This window comes from Hippopotamus amphibius, chromosome 17, assembly GCF_030028045.1.
Source record: "Hippopotamus amphibius kiboko isolate mHipAmp2 chromosome 17, mHipAmp2.hap2, whole genome shotgun sequence".
Lineage (NCBI taxonomy): Eukaryota > Metazoa > Chordata > Mammalia > Artiodactyla > Hippopotamidae > Hippopotamus > Hippopotamus amphibius.
Window position 1 is genome coordinate 44,482,711 of NC_080202.1, and position 15,273 is coordinate 44,497,983.

The window sequence follows — 15,273 nt, forward strand, 5'->3', positions numbered from 1 at the left end:
CAGATATCACAGTACGTCCATACACAATGGATGCTAAAGAGTTGATAAAATGAGTGGGACTGTAAGAAACAGAGGGTACAATATATCGTTAAGCAAAAAAAAAAAAGCAAAGTGCAGAACATTTTCCACTTATGGGGAAAAGGGTATCTACATACATGCAAGTATCCATACTGTGCACTTACATGTGCACAGCACTTTTCTAGAAGGACATACTTAGTAGTGGCTTCCTCTCGGGGAGAGGCATTGAAGGTTTGGGGTAGGAGACTCACTTTTTATTCTAAGCCTTTTATACTGTTTGAATTTATTACTATGTATATACACGGTATTGCCTTTTTAATTTAAATGTTTTTTAAGTGTTAAATTACATAAAATTTTTTTAAGTGTTAAATTACACTTAAAAAAACATGTTACCAGTTTTATATATCAGTGGCCTACCTTAAGATTTTGTGTGAAAATATAAAGATTCTGTTGCCAAATAAGCTTGACGAATACTGAGCTAGTCTACCTGCCTCCTGCTGCAGATGGAGAGCTGGAGACCAGAGAGGCTCTTTTTCTGCCCAGGAAGAAAAGGCAATGCTTATCATAAAGAAGCTTAGTGCTAATGGAGGAACTTATAAGACATCTGGGGGGAGGGGATGTTTGGGGACTGCCTGTTTACAGAATCACTCAAATCCTAAAATGCCACCCAGTCATCTTCATGTGAGGCCACCTTCAGGCTGTCACCCCTGTCCCCTGCTTTCTTAGGAACATAAATCTTACCTCCCTCATTTGTGGTGGGCCACTCTATAATCAACAATATTCCAGTCAATTACACCACAATAAAGCTGAAATTTTTAAAAATTACATAAATAGATTATTCCTAACACAGGAAATTTCTGGTACTGGAGAGACGTTCAATAAATATTTACTGCATGAATATTATCATCATGGAATCTGTAACTAGATCAGGAGGGCTAATTTTTAGATGAATTATTTTAAAACATTAGAAAAAGCAAACATAAAAGCTAAGCATAAAAGTATAAAAGAAAAACAACTATGATAAGAAGGACAAAAAAGACCATTTCTTTGTAATGTAAGACATTTATTTTGGTTACAGTTTTAGTGTTTTAACACTGGTTTGTGATATAACAGACATTAAACTTACTTTTTTTTTTAAACCAATTTAATACCTTCCCCTTTTCTGTCCAGAAAATTCACGCTTTCACAATCAAATTACCCTAAAAGCTGACAGGAGGTAAATTAAGCTTCCAACCAATCTGCTCTCCCAACCGGAGATGGCCTCTCTTTCCAATCAGGATAAAATCTTGACTTGGAAGGACCATCAGTGTTGGCTCTTCAGTGCTTCTTGATGCAGGTTTTATGACAGAAAATTTCCTGCGAGAAAAGCTAATATCTTCATATTTTAAGATCAGTGCTTATTTCGATTAAAACATTAGCATCTTAACATTAACTTGTGACACAAAAGGCACCAACTTTCCTTTTCCAAGCATTCATCCCCACGGGTGGAACATGGCGCCACCTGCTGGTCATCATATTGTTACACACCCTATGATTTCCAGGTGGCAGTCAATGTCAATGGGGATTCTTAAAGAACCCTATGGTGTCAGAGCCAAAAGGGACCTTAGAGGTCTTCAAGTTGAGTCCCCTTGCTTGACAGATGGTGACTTCTGCTCTCCAGATAACACAGAGTGGCAGGGAAACAGACCAGCCTGTGGAAGGTGTACTGCTTTAGGATTTAGAAGAAAACTGTTTGGTGCTCTCAGCTGGCCTAGAGAGGGGTCTGCTAGTCAAAGAGAGAGACTGGGTCAGAGGAGGGGGTAGAGGCACCCTGAGTTCCTATCCCATCACCTCCCAGGGGTAGAAAGCTGTCCAGAAACAGCTTTCCACTCACAGCTGGGCACGTGTTGGCTCTTAAACAATAGAATTTGATTTTGAGGAGCTACAGCTCGTGAAGTAAATATGGGGTTTCTGGGACTAAAGACTGTCAAGAAATCCCAAGTTATCAGCATAAAAGTAGCCCCAAAGTGAAGGCAGTAATTCTCCCCCATGGCCTTTTCTCCGACATACCCCTAACAAAGAGGCTTTCAAGAGGTTCTGGTCAGTTGGCCTAAGTAGCTGTGGCTGTCCTGCGTGGGGACCACGGCCTGGGTATGAGGGGGACCCCAGCCCCGGCTCCTGAGCCTCTACCGGAAGTGGAGCAGAAAGCTCTGACTTAGGGATGCTACCTGTTTCCTAGAAGAAGAACTACACATTCAACCCAATTGGGGACCCACACTTTTTACTTCCTTTTCCTGGAGCAGAGTCCCCCAGCACCACAGCTTGAACTGCTGTCCTTTGGCCATAAAGCTAACGGGCTCTTGTGCACACGGGTGGGTTCAAGAGCAGGTGCAGCACACCTAGACTTGCCCAGGGGCTCATTTCTTGAGGAGTGTAGTATGACAGAAAGAATTCAGCTTCAGAGAGCAGCCAACCTGAAATCTGGCCTCAGCTCTGCCTTCGGGAGCTGGGCAGCCCTGAGCACCACACCTCTACGTACTCTGAACCCCAGTTCCTTTTCTTAAAGGTAACAGTACATGAATAAGCCCTACCCAGTTAATAGGGTTATTGTGAGGATCAAGATAGATTAAGTGGGAGAGTTAGCTGAGCACTATGAGGGACACAGTGGAGAGGATGGCCGTTTCACTTAAGTGGGCCTATCAGGCAGCCTGGTATTGAAAAAGAAGACAGATTCCAGGTTGTTCGGGGCTGCTGAGGTCACAAAGCAAAGGGGACACCCAGGCTGCGAGGTGCTGCTTCTGCTTCTGCCAAGATAGAGATCATTACACCTGGGTGTGAAGCCCTGAGGCACACCTGCTTCTCCTCAACCTAGCTGGAAGCTTCTGGTCAACCCCGGAAAAGGCACATTCCCCACCTCCATAACGCTGCCTGAATTGAAACTTAAAACTGAATTTTAAATAGTCAACAAAAGTCCCTGATATTTCATTTCAGGTAAGACTCCTTTGCAAATCTTTGCAAGTGATCCTACCACCAAGTCAGGCTCCTGGGAGCTTGATACACCCACTGCAACAATGCCCTGCATATATTTGGTGCTCAAAAAAAAAAAAGTTTAATTCCACAAACTTTTATCAGATATCTACGTGCTAAGGGCTGGGGCCAGAGCTGAGGACCACTTCTCTGCCGTTAGGGAACCTGAAGATGACAGCACTGCATCGCTTGCCCTGACGACAATCATGCCAAGTGCTAACAAGCCTGGGTTCAAAACAAAACTCCTATATTCTGACAAACGTGCACACACATGTGAGTGTGAGTGCTTGTGCATTCCGACATCATCCTTAAAAAAGTCCTTACAAAGGCTGTTTCTTTTGGTTTGTTTGCTCTACCACTAAAGGCTCCGTTTGGATGTTCCGCCATGTTTCTTTTCTGCCTGGCTGAGTCATTTTTGCTGCCAAGGCTCCAGGACCTTTTCTGGCAGCAGAGAGCTGCAAGAACTACCTGTGAGTGGGCAGGATGTGAGCCTGGGCCTGTTCATCCCCCTGCTTGTCCAGCCACTGGCTGTGTTGCTCACATGTGTGCGCGCGCACACACACACATGCTATAATGGGCCAACTTCCTCCTCCTGTTCCTGGAATAGCAACCGAGACAAAAAGCAGTGAGCGTGAGTGGCTTGGGCTCACCAACGCTATAATTCAGGACAAAACCCTTGTAATTCTCCAAATGGTGGGGTTTTTAAATAGGCTGGACTTCAACACCCTGTTTTCTAAAAAAGAAAAATAAAACCCTGCCTCAAGGTATCGCTCTTCTAACCAACCAAGTGACTGAGAGCCGGGTACCCCAAAGGGGCGGATTCTGAACTCAAGCCTTCCAAGAAGTCACATTTTTCAAACTACGGATTTAGGAGAGTCCTCCAAGGGGCTGTATTTCCCCACTCAAGGGCCTCTTTGTTTCAGCATCTTTAATCCTAAGGAAATCATTAACATGCAGTCTCTTTATGGGAATTTCCACCCACGGACAGCTGACCCAGCTTCAGACCTCAGGACGCACCTCTGCCTACGAGCAGGGTGTGGATGGCTGTGAGGAGACGGGGGAGACAGACACGGTGGGGGGAGAGGGGCCCGCATTTGCATAGTTCCTTTACAGGGCTGGGGTCCCCACTCAGGAGAGGGCCCAGGGATGGGGGCTGGAGGAGGTCAGGAGGGCCCCCCGTGGGCGTCTTAGGCCTTACACTTCCACAGAGCTTTTGCCCTGGGTCATCCAGGAGAAGCACAGCCGTCACAGGCCTTCTCCCTCTGCGCCCCCACCTCAGGGTGAGGACATCATAAACTGTAGGCACAGGACACACCAGGGAGCAGGAATGCCCTCCTCAGCGAGCTTCTTTATATGCTCCCCAGGGGGAAAGTGGCCCAGGGCTGTGTTGGGACAGACTTGTGGGCAAGTGCCTGGTGATGCTGGGAGCAGGGTACACTGTGTTTCCTAAACATGGCAGCTTGGGACACCACAACCAAGGCCCCCCCCATCGGACCTCTAGAGAAGAGGCAGCGGGGGCGCCCTAGAGTTTCAATTTCCCTTCCTTGACTAGTCTGTCATTGAGCTGGCAGAGCTGGGCCAGGAAACCATCGTTGGGGCCGATCTCACGGTTCTGCCTGACGATGCTCAGGGCAGACTTGACATCCATCTTCTGACGCATCATGAGATACGCGATGACGAGAGTCGGGGAGCGGCTGTAACCCTCACGGCAGTGGACGAGCACTCGGCCTGTAAGACACGGGGACACAGTGAGCTGGGGCTGTCCCGTCACACCTCGACTCCAGTCAAAACTCTTCCAGGAAAGGCAAGAGAAAATTATAATGCAAGGCCATTGTGCGCCCACCAGAATGGCTAAGATGAAAAAGATAAACACAAAACACAAAGCATTGGTGAGGATGTGGAGCAGCTAGGACTTTGATCTGTGGCTGGGGGTGGGGGGATGTAAACTGGAGCACAGCTTCGGAAAACCAGGCGGCAGGATCTACTCAAGCTGAATCCATGCGCCCCCCAGGGCCTGGCAGTTCCATCTCAGACCCATGCCTGGTAGGAATGCACACACATATCTGCTAAAAAGTCTCGCACCAGGAGATCCCAGGCTGCACTATTCAGAACAGCCCCAAGCTGGAAACTCCCACAGGCCTGTCAATGGAAGTAGATAAATACTAACAATGAACAATCTACAATTTCCCAGGTACAACATGGATGAAACACACAAACAGGATGTGTGTGATCCCACATAGCAGAAGAGCTGGGGGACTTCCCTGGAGGTGCAGTGGTTAGGACTCTGCACTTCCAATGCAGGGGAACTAAGCTCCCATATGCCATGAGGTGCAGCCAAAAACAAAAACAGGGGACTTCCCTGGTGGTGCAGTGGGTAAGAATCCTCCTGCCAATGCAGGGGACACAGGTTTGATCCCTGGTCCGGGAAGACCCCACATGCCACAGAGCAACTAAGCCCGTGCACCACAACTACTGAGACTGCGCTCTAGAGCCCTCAAGCCACAACTACTGAGCCCATGTGCTGCAACTACTGAAGCCCTTGCGCCTAGAGCCTGTGCTCTGCAACAAGAGAAGCCACCGTACTGAGAAGCTCACGCACTGCAATGAAGAGTAGCCCCTACTGGCCGCAACTAGAGAAAGCTGGTGCAGCAACAAAGACCCAACGTGGCCAAAAATAAAAAAAATAAAATAGAAAAATAAAAAATTTAAAAAACAAAAACAAAACTTAAAAAGAAAAAAAAAAAGAACGGCCAGCAAAACTGAGCTATGCTGTTAGAAGTCTGGATAGTGGTATGCAAAGTGGGGGATGTGACACTGGGAGGGAACACGTAGGGGGGTTTCTGGGGTGCTGGTCATGCTTTGTTTCCTGATCTGGGGGCTGGTACACGGATGTGTGTAGTGCACTGATATACACACTGTGATATGGGTACTTCTCTATGTGAATTTTCTATTTCAAGCAAAAGCAAAATATGAAAATCACCCAAACGTCTATCAACAGGTAAACAAATAAACAAACCGTGGTACCTCCATCCAACAGAATACTGCTCAGAGTTAAAAGGGCATTCCTGATACGTGCAACGGCACAGAAGAAACTCCAAATAATTATACACACTGTGCAACTCCATTTACATGAAACTCTACAAAATGTACACTGATGTCTAGTGATAGAAAGCAGATCAGTGGCTGCTTAGGAACGGAGGGGAGAGAAGGGCGGAAGGGAGAGGTCACAAAGAGACATGGGGGAAATCTGCAGGGTGATGGATACACTTACGAAGTTGGTTGTGGTCATGGTTTCACAGATGTACACATATGTCAAAACTTAGCAACGTCCACTATGTATAGTTTACTGAATGTCAATTATGCCTCAACAAAGCCGTTTAAAAAATAAAAGGAACATGCATGTCAAACACAAACAGAAAAAATCAAAAACACACAAACAAAAACACCCTCTCGCGGTCCCCCAAATGGCCCACTAAATCTGCCCCTCCCCCTGCCGCTGATGTTATCCCCTCTTCCCTCTCCTCCCTGCACTCCAAGTGTTTGCTCCAATGTCACCTTCCGAGGAAGGCCTTTCCTGCCCACCTTCTAAAGCCACAAGCCCACTCCCCATACTCCCTCACCCCCTTCTCCCTGCTTTAGTTCCCCCACCCGCTGATGGGCCACAGATCTTTTTCACGTGTTTGCTGTCATCTTCCCCCTGAAATGGAAGCTCCATGAGGGCAGGGATGCCCATCCCTTTTGCTCCCCGCTGCATCCCCAGCATTGGGAGAAGGAAGGAAGGGATGGTCAGGAGAGGCCAGAGGCATCGTCAACAAGGTCCCCCCACCTTCTGCAGTGGGGAGACCCCTTGAGCCACAAGCCTCGGCTTCTCTTATCCCCACCCCCTCCTCACGCAGAGGGCTCAGTTCAGGCCCTCATCACCTCTCACCTCTGCCCCCTCACCTCCAAACTGAGTTCTTGCTCCACCCTCACCACCACCAACCCACACTCCTGCTGGAGGAAGGTTTCTAAAATAGCAATGTGATCTGTCACCATTAGCCAGGTAGTTTAGTCCTCAAGGTGTGACTTACCAGGCCAACTGTCCACAGCCCCGACACCTTTCCAGGCTTTTTCTCACCTCTGTGCCTTTGCACATGTTGTTCCTTCTACCTGGAACATCCTCTCCCTCTTGGCTACCTGGCAAACTCCTACTCATCCCTTAAGACCCCAGCTCAAGTATCTCCTTTGTCAGCATACGGACTTAGATCCCAAATCTTTGAAGTCATGTGGATCTGGGTTTACATTTTAACTTGCTGGTTGTGATGGTTAAACATGTCAACTTGGCTTGTCTACGATGCCCAATTGCTTGGTCAAACACTAGTCTCAAAGAGATTTTGTGGATGTAATGAACACCTCCCATCAGTTGACTTTAAATAAAGGAGATTACGCTTGATAAGCTGGGTGGGCCTCATCCAATCAGTTAAAGATCTTAAGAGCAAAAAACTGAGGTTTCCTGGAGAAGAAGGAATTCTGCCTCCAGAAATCCGCCCAAGTTCCAGCCTGCCAGTCTGCCTGACAGATTTCAGATTTGCCAGCCCCTACTATTACATGAGCCAATTCCCTAAAATAAAGAATATATATATTCTGTTGGTTCTGTTTTTCTGGAGAACCCTGGCCAATATACTGGTTATTACTCTATGACCCACCTAAGCCCACTGTGCCTCAGTCTCCTCGTCTTTGCTAATAGTACCCATGGCACAAGGTGGTTGGAAGATTAAAGGAAGCGACATATAAAAGCCTTAGGCTAGTGCCTGGCAGACGTGAACATTCAATAAATAAATATTAGCTAACCTTACGGGTCCTCTGCTGGCACCTTGTACATCCTCTTCTACAGCAGCCAGGCCCTGTGTTACTGTCGGCCACGCAAAGACCAAGCCTCTTCTGCCAGAGCGTGAGTTCCTAAGGGCAAGGACTGTGGGGTATCGATTTCAGATGCCCTACAATCTCCAGGTTCTCAATAAATATTTGCTGACCAGTCGAGTGAATGATTACCTACTGACACCTCTACACGGGCAATACGCTGAAGGACATCTGCTGGCCCAGAATCAAACAGTGTCTCCTGTCCGCATTACCCTATTCCCAAAACAGAACCCTATTTCCCCAATGCTGATGAGCAGGAACGGGGGGTCCTCCACTTTCCTGCTCATTCACTCTCTGGCCAGTGGACCCAAAGGATTCAGAATGGGGCTTTCCCTGCCCCAGCCCTGGCAACGGGTCCCTCTGCAGAGCAGCTGCCTCACCACCTGGAAGGAGGAATGCACTCAGCGTGCCCAGGGCTCACAGAGTCAGCCTGGAAGGTTCAAAGCCCATCCTTCCAGGCCCCGCCCACACGCCACCTCCTCCGGGAAGCCTCCCTTGATCTTCCTAGCTGGAAGTAACTGCTTTCTTCTCTGAGCGCCCCTGGCCACTCCCCACTCCCCTCTCCAAAGTGATGGGCCCCTGGCTCCCCTGAGTACCGCAGTGTTGGAGGCCAGTGCGTTTCTGTTGACTCACTCTGCCAACCTATCCTAGAAGCATTTACACTGGGCGTTAGAACCCACGGAATGTCTTTTTGTCACTGCTTCAGGAATCCAGTGTACCTGCTATGTGCTTATCCACGTCAGGTGTTAGGGAGACAGACAAGGGACACAGCGGACCCAGCCTCAGGGCCGGCTTCATGGAAAAGAGGACACTACGCCCGTACGCAAGCACGAGAAGGAGTCTGCCAGAGGACAGGGCAGGGAGAGGCTGAGAGAGCCTTCCAGATTAATGACCCAACCCACATGGGCTAAGGCAGGAGGTCACACAAAGTCAGCGTGTGCTCCTAGTTGTAGGGAAAGAGGAAACCATCAGAGGGCTCTAAGTTCCCTGAATGGATAACCAATCCGTATACAGGAAGAGCCAAATCCATCCCTTTAACTGGGCCCCTCATTCTCATCTACACAGGAGCTCCGTACAGCCGGAGAAAAGGCGGGTGATGCGTAAGAGGCTGTGGACCACGAAGGGCCTGATGACAACGTCTGCAGATTCCCCAGGCGATAAAACTTCCCTCCTGGGCCCCAGATATGTGATAACCAGCGGCTAGTAAACGCCGGTCACGGGAAATCATTCCAGTGGGGAGGCTGCCGGGACAAGAAGCACCAGGGTGGCAGAGACAGGCTAGAATCAGGCAGACAGGGCTGATCACGCCTCGGTGGGGGTCACTCCCCCTGGGAAGGTTTGGGGTGGGGCGGAAGCGGCAGGAAGGTGAAGGCAGTTGCTGAGAGAAACAAGCTAAAAGCAGAAAGGGCAAGTGGCCCAGCCTGCTCAGCTGCTGTCTGCCCTCTGGCCTTCTAGGATTTCTCTCTGGCATGCCTCACCCGACTGCCAGCACCTCAGCAGTGCTGCTTCATTCTTACCTTATATCTGGGAGCTGCAGGAAGCATTTAAAAACTGGGCCAAATTGTGCTAACTCCGGGCCTAAGCCAATCACGGCTGTCCTCCTCCCCTTGCCAGGTATCCGTGGGACCCAGCTCTAGCCAGTGAGATGTGAGGGAGACTCCACCAGTAGGGGCAGGGGGTGGTTTCTAGGGAATGTTTTACTTGCTCTTAAGAAAAGACAGAAACATGAGGAAGAGATGGCAGCCTCATCTTTTGCTGTACTTTATCCTGTTGGGAGGTGGTACCAGATCTGCCGCAGCCATCCTGAGACCATCAGGGGAGTCCCCAACCCTGAGGGTGGCAGAGGGGTCCTGAAGCCACTGTAGAGCTGCTGAATCGACCCACCCTGGAGCTCCTTCACCTCAGGATTTCTTATCAGGGAAAATAATAAATCTTCATTATTGCAGCTATCCGAATGGGGGAGGGGCTGGCAATCAACTCTCAGCCAAAGTCAAGTCAAACACAAGGACCCCGGGGCTGCCACTGTGTGACAGGTCTGTACATCTCGTGTCATGTGGGGTCACGTGATGGGCAGCCAGGTGAGCAGAGAGAGACCCAAAGCGCTCCGTCATTCAATACAAGAGACAGGAAACAACAGGTTTTCCAAGAAGAGGCCTGTCGTGGGCCTGTTTTCTAGAAAAGGTCCAGTCGAAGCTGCCTCCCAGAGTTTCCTGGGTGGCAGGTCCCTTACCGTTCTTCTGAGCCAGGGCCTGGTCAATGAAGTCCGCCGCCTTTTCAAAGTAGGCGCTGAGGTTGAACTCCTGCGTGTCGTTGGCCTTGATGCCCAGGTAGGTGATGCCGGAGTCCTTGTAGAAGTTGGCATTGGTGTTGACGTGCATGAAGGACCTGCCCTCAGCCGCGTTCAGGACGTGGGTGATGCCCAGTTTCTGCAGCTTGGGGATGTCTTGAGCCACAGACCTGGACAGGAGACAGCAGTGGGGGAGGATCAACTGACCCCGTGCAGCGCTCAAGGGAGAAAGACGGAGACGATCCTAAGCCTCCTGGCCCAGAAAGGGACCCTCCAGGCTTTGGCCCCTGCTGACTCCTTCAGCCCCAGCTCCTGACCCTCAGCCCTCAGTCCAGTCAGATCTCGTTCCTGCCCCAAAGAGCCTGGGCGCTTTCACGTCCTCGCTCTTCCCTCTACTGGAATGCCCTTTGCCACCTTCTTCATGGACATGCACCCTCCCGTTTCTCACCACCCGCGGCAGCATTTCTTGATCTCTCCTCCATCCAGCATCGTGCTCTCTATACTGTGGTGGTGGCATTGCCACGTGGCTAAAAATGGGCTCTGGAGCCAGATTCCAGACAGCCCTGTCACTTCCCAGGCTTGAACAAGTCACTTAACCTTTCTGTGCCTCAGTTTCCCTGTCTGTAAAATGGGGATGATAACAGTACCTACCCCTGGGGCTGTTACCAGTGTCCAATGAACTGTTCTATAGACAGCGCCTGACGCTATGGTCACTGTCACTAACCTAATGCTTTTTTTTTTTTTTAATTGGCTGTATTGGGTCTTTTTTTTTTTTTTTTTTTGCTGTGCGCGGGCTTTCTTTAGTTGTGGTGAGTGGGGGGGCTACTCTTTGTTGTGGTGCGCAGGCTCCTCATTGCCATGGCTTCTCTTGTTGCAGAGCACGGGCTCTAGGCATGTGGGCTTCAGCAGTTGCAGCACATGGGCTCAATAGTTGTGGCTCACGGGCTCTAAAGCACAGGCTCAATAGTTGTGGCGCACGGGCTTAGTTGCTCCGTGGTATGTGGGATCTTCCCGGAGCAGGGATCGAACCCGTGTCCCCTGCATTGGCAGGCGGATTCTCAACCACTGCGCCACCTAGGAAGCCCCTAACCTAATGCTTGATTGTGCTTAGATGTCCAGGCTGCGAGTTCCTTGAGGGAGGAACCATACCTGCTTCATGTCTGTATGGCCAGCACGTGCTATGGTACCTGGCACACAGTAGGTGCTGGATGAATATGTGGTGAATCAGTGAAGAGTGAAATCAGCACATCCCACGCAGCCTTCTTCCTTGGATTCTAAAGGGCAGCAGCCTCCTCCCGTCCCCCAGACGGATCCTTCCTGCCATAGTCCACTAGCCACGTCTCTGAACTCTCCTGGGTGAGTAAGCACTGGGGAGCTAGTGGCCCCAACAGAACTCTGGGGGTTACAAAACATTCGATCTGAATAGTCAAAGGGCTCCTTTATTTCATGGTGACAACAACATCCCAATTCAAACAGCAGTTTATACTTTACAGAAGGCCTCCTCCTGCACGATCTTGTTTGCCTGTCACGGCAGCCCTGGGAGGAAGGAATGACAGAGCTGAAGCTCTGGCCTGACAGGACAGTGGAAGGATGTGCACATGCTCACATGGGCTGCGGCGCAGCAGGGCTGGGAAGGAGACCTCCTTTCTCCTGACACCAGCCCTGCTCTGGCTTCCGCCTCAGCCTGCCTCTCATGCCCGCATCAACTGCAGATCTCAAGAGGCAGAAAACGTGGCTCATCCAGGCTCCTCTCTGCCCTGTGAGCCCTGATCAGGAACCCTGATTTTGTTAAGGCACTCCCAGCTGCAGGGGGTGGGGGTGGGGGGGAAATAGGTCCTCAGTCAATCCTCCCAGCTGAGCACCCCTCCACGCCCCCGGCTATGTCAAGGTCAGATTTGCTTGAGGGCAAGGGATGTGTTTTCTACAGTGGCCATCAGCACTTGCAACCCTTGACTACCACCAGATGTTCACAACCGTGGTTTCCACTCCGTAAGCGGTAACAGTGGTGACTGTGCCAAACTGCCCAAGAGAGCAAGGTTTCCAAGACTGCCAAGGCCACTTGCTGATTGGCTGGAGAGGGGCTTATCCTCAGAACTTAGCAATTACCAAGGCCTTTGGCTGAGATTCTGGGACCCTGCTTTAGCTAATCACGACACAGCACACAATTGTAAAGCAGTGGCTCATTCAAAAGGCACCAAAATAACTAACTCTGAAGAGTCACTACCACTCATCTTCCTTTTCTAATACTAAGTCAACATTCAACAACTTTACCTCTATCATTACCATCACTACTGTGAATGGACCTTGTTCAACACCTGACACACAGTGATGCTGCATATGGTGAATGAGTGATGGATGGACAAGACCAGCCCCCATGAGGCTGGCACCTGCCTTCCAGACCCCCTAGCTCTGTGATGACTCCCATTTTTGTGTCAGTCCTTGGCAGAGTAAGCATCAGGTCCTAGTCCAGGACCTCAGATACAGACATGAACAAGACATTGACCCCAACCTCACAATCCCTCAACTGCTCTGGGCCACCATTTCTTCCTGCGTAAAAGGAGAGAACCAGGTTAAGTATGGGGTCCCTGGGCCCATGGAGCTTAAGGCCTTGGTAACTGGGTCCTCAGGGTCTCATAAAAATCCAACCTGTGCCTCCCCAAGGCTGCACAGGCATAGGAATCTATTTTTTGCTTTTAGCTGGTATTTTAGCACCTCTCAGAATGGTTAACACTGGTTCTCTCCTGCTGCTGAGAAATTCTTACTGGTAGTTTGATGATGAGAAAATGAGCAAATCAATTTGGTAAGAACTCCTAAGTGATAAATAATAAATGCATTTCCTGGTGCTGAGAAGGTCAGCAGCCTTTTCTAAGCGATGGCTCAGGTCCTTAGGGTGTTTATCATTGGATCGTTCTAGAATTCTAGGTAAATCAAACCCTAACTGGAAGGCAGGGGGAGGAGCGAGGAAGGCCGGGCCCAAGTCTCTGGACCCCCTAGTTTGGGATATTTCAATTCCCAGATCTGGGCCTGCCCGGCCGGGAAAGTTCCACGCCCGAATTGTGACGTCAGCCCGTTGCCATGGCAGCGAAGGCAGACATTCCGCGGTGACCTCACTGCAGAACCAGGCAGCTGTCACATGACGTGCGGGCCTGAGACCGGCCGGGCGACAGAGGGCCACCTGTTAAGTGAACCTGGTAACCCTGACATCGCCCAAGGCCGAGCCCCTAGAGGGTGGTGGCTTCGGGCCGCACGCTGAGCTGCCCGAGCAGCCCCCGGGTCTCCGCCACCCAGCGAAGGAAGGACACAGCTGCGCCGGGGCGGGGTCCAGCCCCTCCGCCCCAGGCGCGGGTAGGCGGTGACTCCAGCCCCCGCCCAGCCCCCGCCCAGCCCCCGCCGTGGCTTCCGGAGGAGCGACCCCGCCCCAGCTGCCCCTACCCGCGCCCGCCGACGCCCCCACCCCAGCCCTCGGGTGGGCGGGGCGCCCCGGGGAGGGGCCGGCGGGGCGTCTCGGGGACCCGGAGCGGCGACTCACGCGTTGCCCACGTAGATCCTGGGGGTGACCTCGTTGCAGGGCTGGCTCGGGAGGCTGTAACAGCCGCTGCCGTCCGAGAGCAGGTCGTTGAGATCCTGCACCGAGAGCTCAAACGGGCCCGACATGGCAGCGGCCGGGCCCTACACGCCGGGGCAGCCGCGAGCGAAGGGAGAGCGGCCGGGTCAGCTGGGCGGGGGCTCGGGAGCCGGGACCCGCCCCGTCCCGCCCCGGAGGCGGGCCTGCCGGGAGCGGGAAGCGTCGGAGCGCTGGCGGCCAAGGCGCGCTCGGCTCGCGGGAAGTCTGCTCGCCGCCAGGCGCCGGGCGGACGCGGGGGAAAACCTCTGAGCCGGAGTGCGGGGGCGCAGATGCCGCCGCTCTGGAGTTTCGGGAGGTCCTCTCCCCACCGCGCGGTAAGGCAGGGAAGTGCAGTTAACTTCACTGGACTAAATGCAGGGCGCAATAAAAAAGTTTCTCCTGACCGGCGTACACCCAAGTGTAGCTTAATTTTTTCAGGATTATAGGGACACCAGGCTTCTGCTTGTGAGCTCTGCCTGCTGCGGACCAGCAGCCTCGGCATCACCCGGGAGCTGGTCAGAAATGCAGAATCTCCGCCCCACCTCAGACCCGCTGACTGAGAATGTGCATTTCACAGGCCCCGCTGGGCATTCCTACGACGGTTCAAGTTTGAGAAGCCCAACTCTGGGGCACATTTCTTCCAGCCTTCGGTGAGAGTCGGCATCGTGCTTAAAGCCTGGGCTCTATGCAAGCAAGCACGGCATTCTGGCCCTGGGCAATGACTTAGCCTCTCTGAGCCCGTTTGCTGAAAAAAAAAAGGGGTAATAACAGCACCTAATTCCTAGGGTTGTTTGAAAGATTAACATTCCATGAAAGCACCCAGCTCTGCATAGTGAGCACTGGATAGGCGGTCTCCCTCTCTTCATCAGCAAACGTGTAGCGCACCCACTAGGTGCTACACCCAGTGCTAGTGTGGAGATGAATCCGGCTCCTTTGTAGCCCTTCCTGGAGCAGCTGCCAGCCCACTGTAAGCCACACGATGTCAGCAACTCATCATTTACTGAGGTCCCACTACCAGCAAAAGACGGTCTCGGTCCTCCTACACTGCCTTGAAAATGTCAGATCCCCCCCCCCCCCCAAATAAAAGCACTGTGGTGCTGGGAATTCAGGGAACCCACACCCTGAGCCCAGTTCTGCCACTTGTTCCAGAGCAGTTTGGCTGTTGCTCTGGACTTCAGTTTCCTCATCTGCAAGATAAAGAAATTGGATCAAATTATCATTAATGTCATCTTTTATCTCCACAAACAGCTATAGTCTCACACCTTCAGGGAAACCATTGCAGTGGAGACTGAACTTATAGCCCAAGGTGTGTAACCAAGGCTGGGTTTCTCCATCCCCCCACCCCCACCCGGTTACTACAGAGAAGCCCAGGGACAGCAGGCATGCTCTGGGGCTCTTCCTTCTTCCCGGGGACATGTCCCTGATGCCATAACTGGGTAACTATGACAACCTGTCATGG

General features: G+C 51.4%; 1 protein-coding gene across 1 annotated transcript; it reads right to left on the bottom strand.

Moving 5' to 3' along the window:
* Nucleotides 1-1,067: 1,067 nt before the first annotated feature.
* Nucleotides 1,068-13,896, bottom strand: DUSP3 (dual specificity phosphatase 3). The gene is made up of 3 exons (XM_057716465.1): nucleotides 13,740-13,896; nucleotides 10,154-10,380; nucleotides 1,068-4,752 (listed from the first exon to the last, which is right to left on the bottom strand). The coding sequence occupies exons 1-3, from the start codon at nucleotides 13,862-13,864 to the stop codon at nucleotides 4,547-4,549; spliced, it is 558 nt and encodes a 185-aa protein (XP_057572448.1). The 5' UTR covers nucleotides 13,865-13,896; the 3' UTR covers nucleotides 1,068-4,546.
* Nucleotides 13,897-15,273: the final 1,377 nt, after the last annotated feature.

Bases quoted from the DNA above. Each gene is read 5' to 3' on its own strand.
- DUSP3 (XM_057716465.1), bottom strand. From the start codon at position 13,864: ATGTCGGGCCCGTTTGAGCTCTCGGTGCAGGATCTCAACGACCTGCTC. The intron at 10,381-13,739 runs GTGAGTCGCCGC...TCTCCTGTCCAG, and splicing joins AGGATCTACGTGGGCAACGC to GTCTGTGGCTCAAGACATCC. The intron at 4,753-10,153 runs GTAAGGGACCTG...CGTGTCTTACAG, and splicing joins GGCCCTGGCTCAGAAGAACG to GCCGAGTGCTCGTCCACTGC.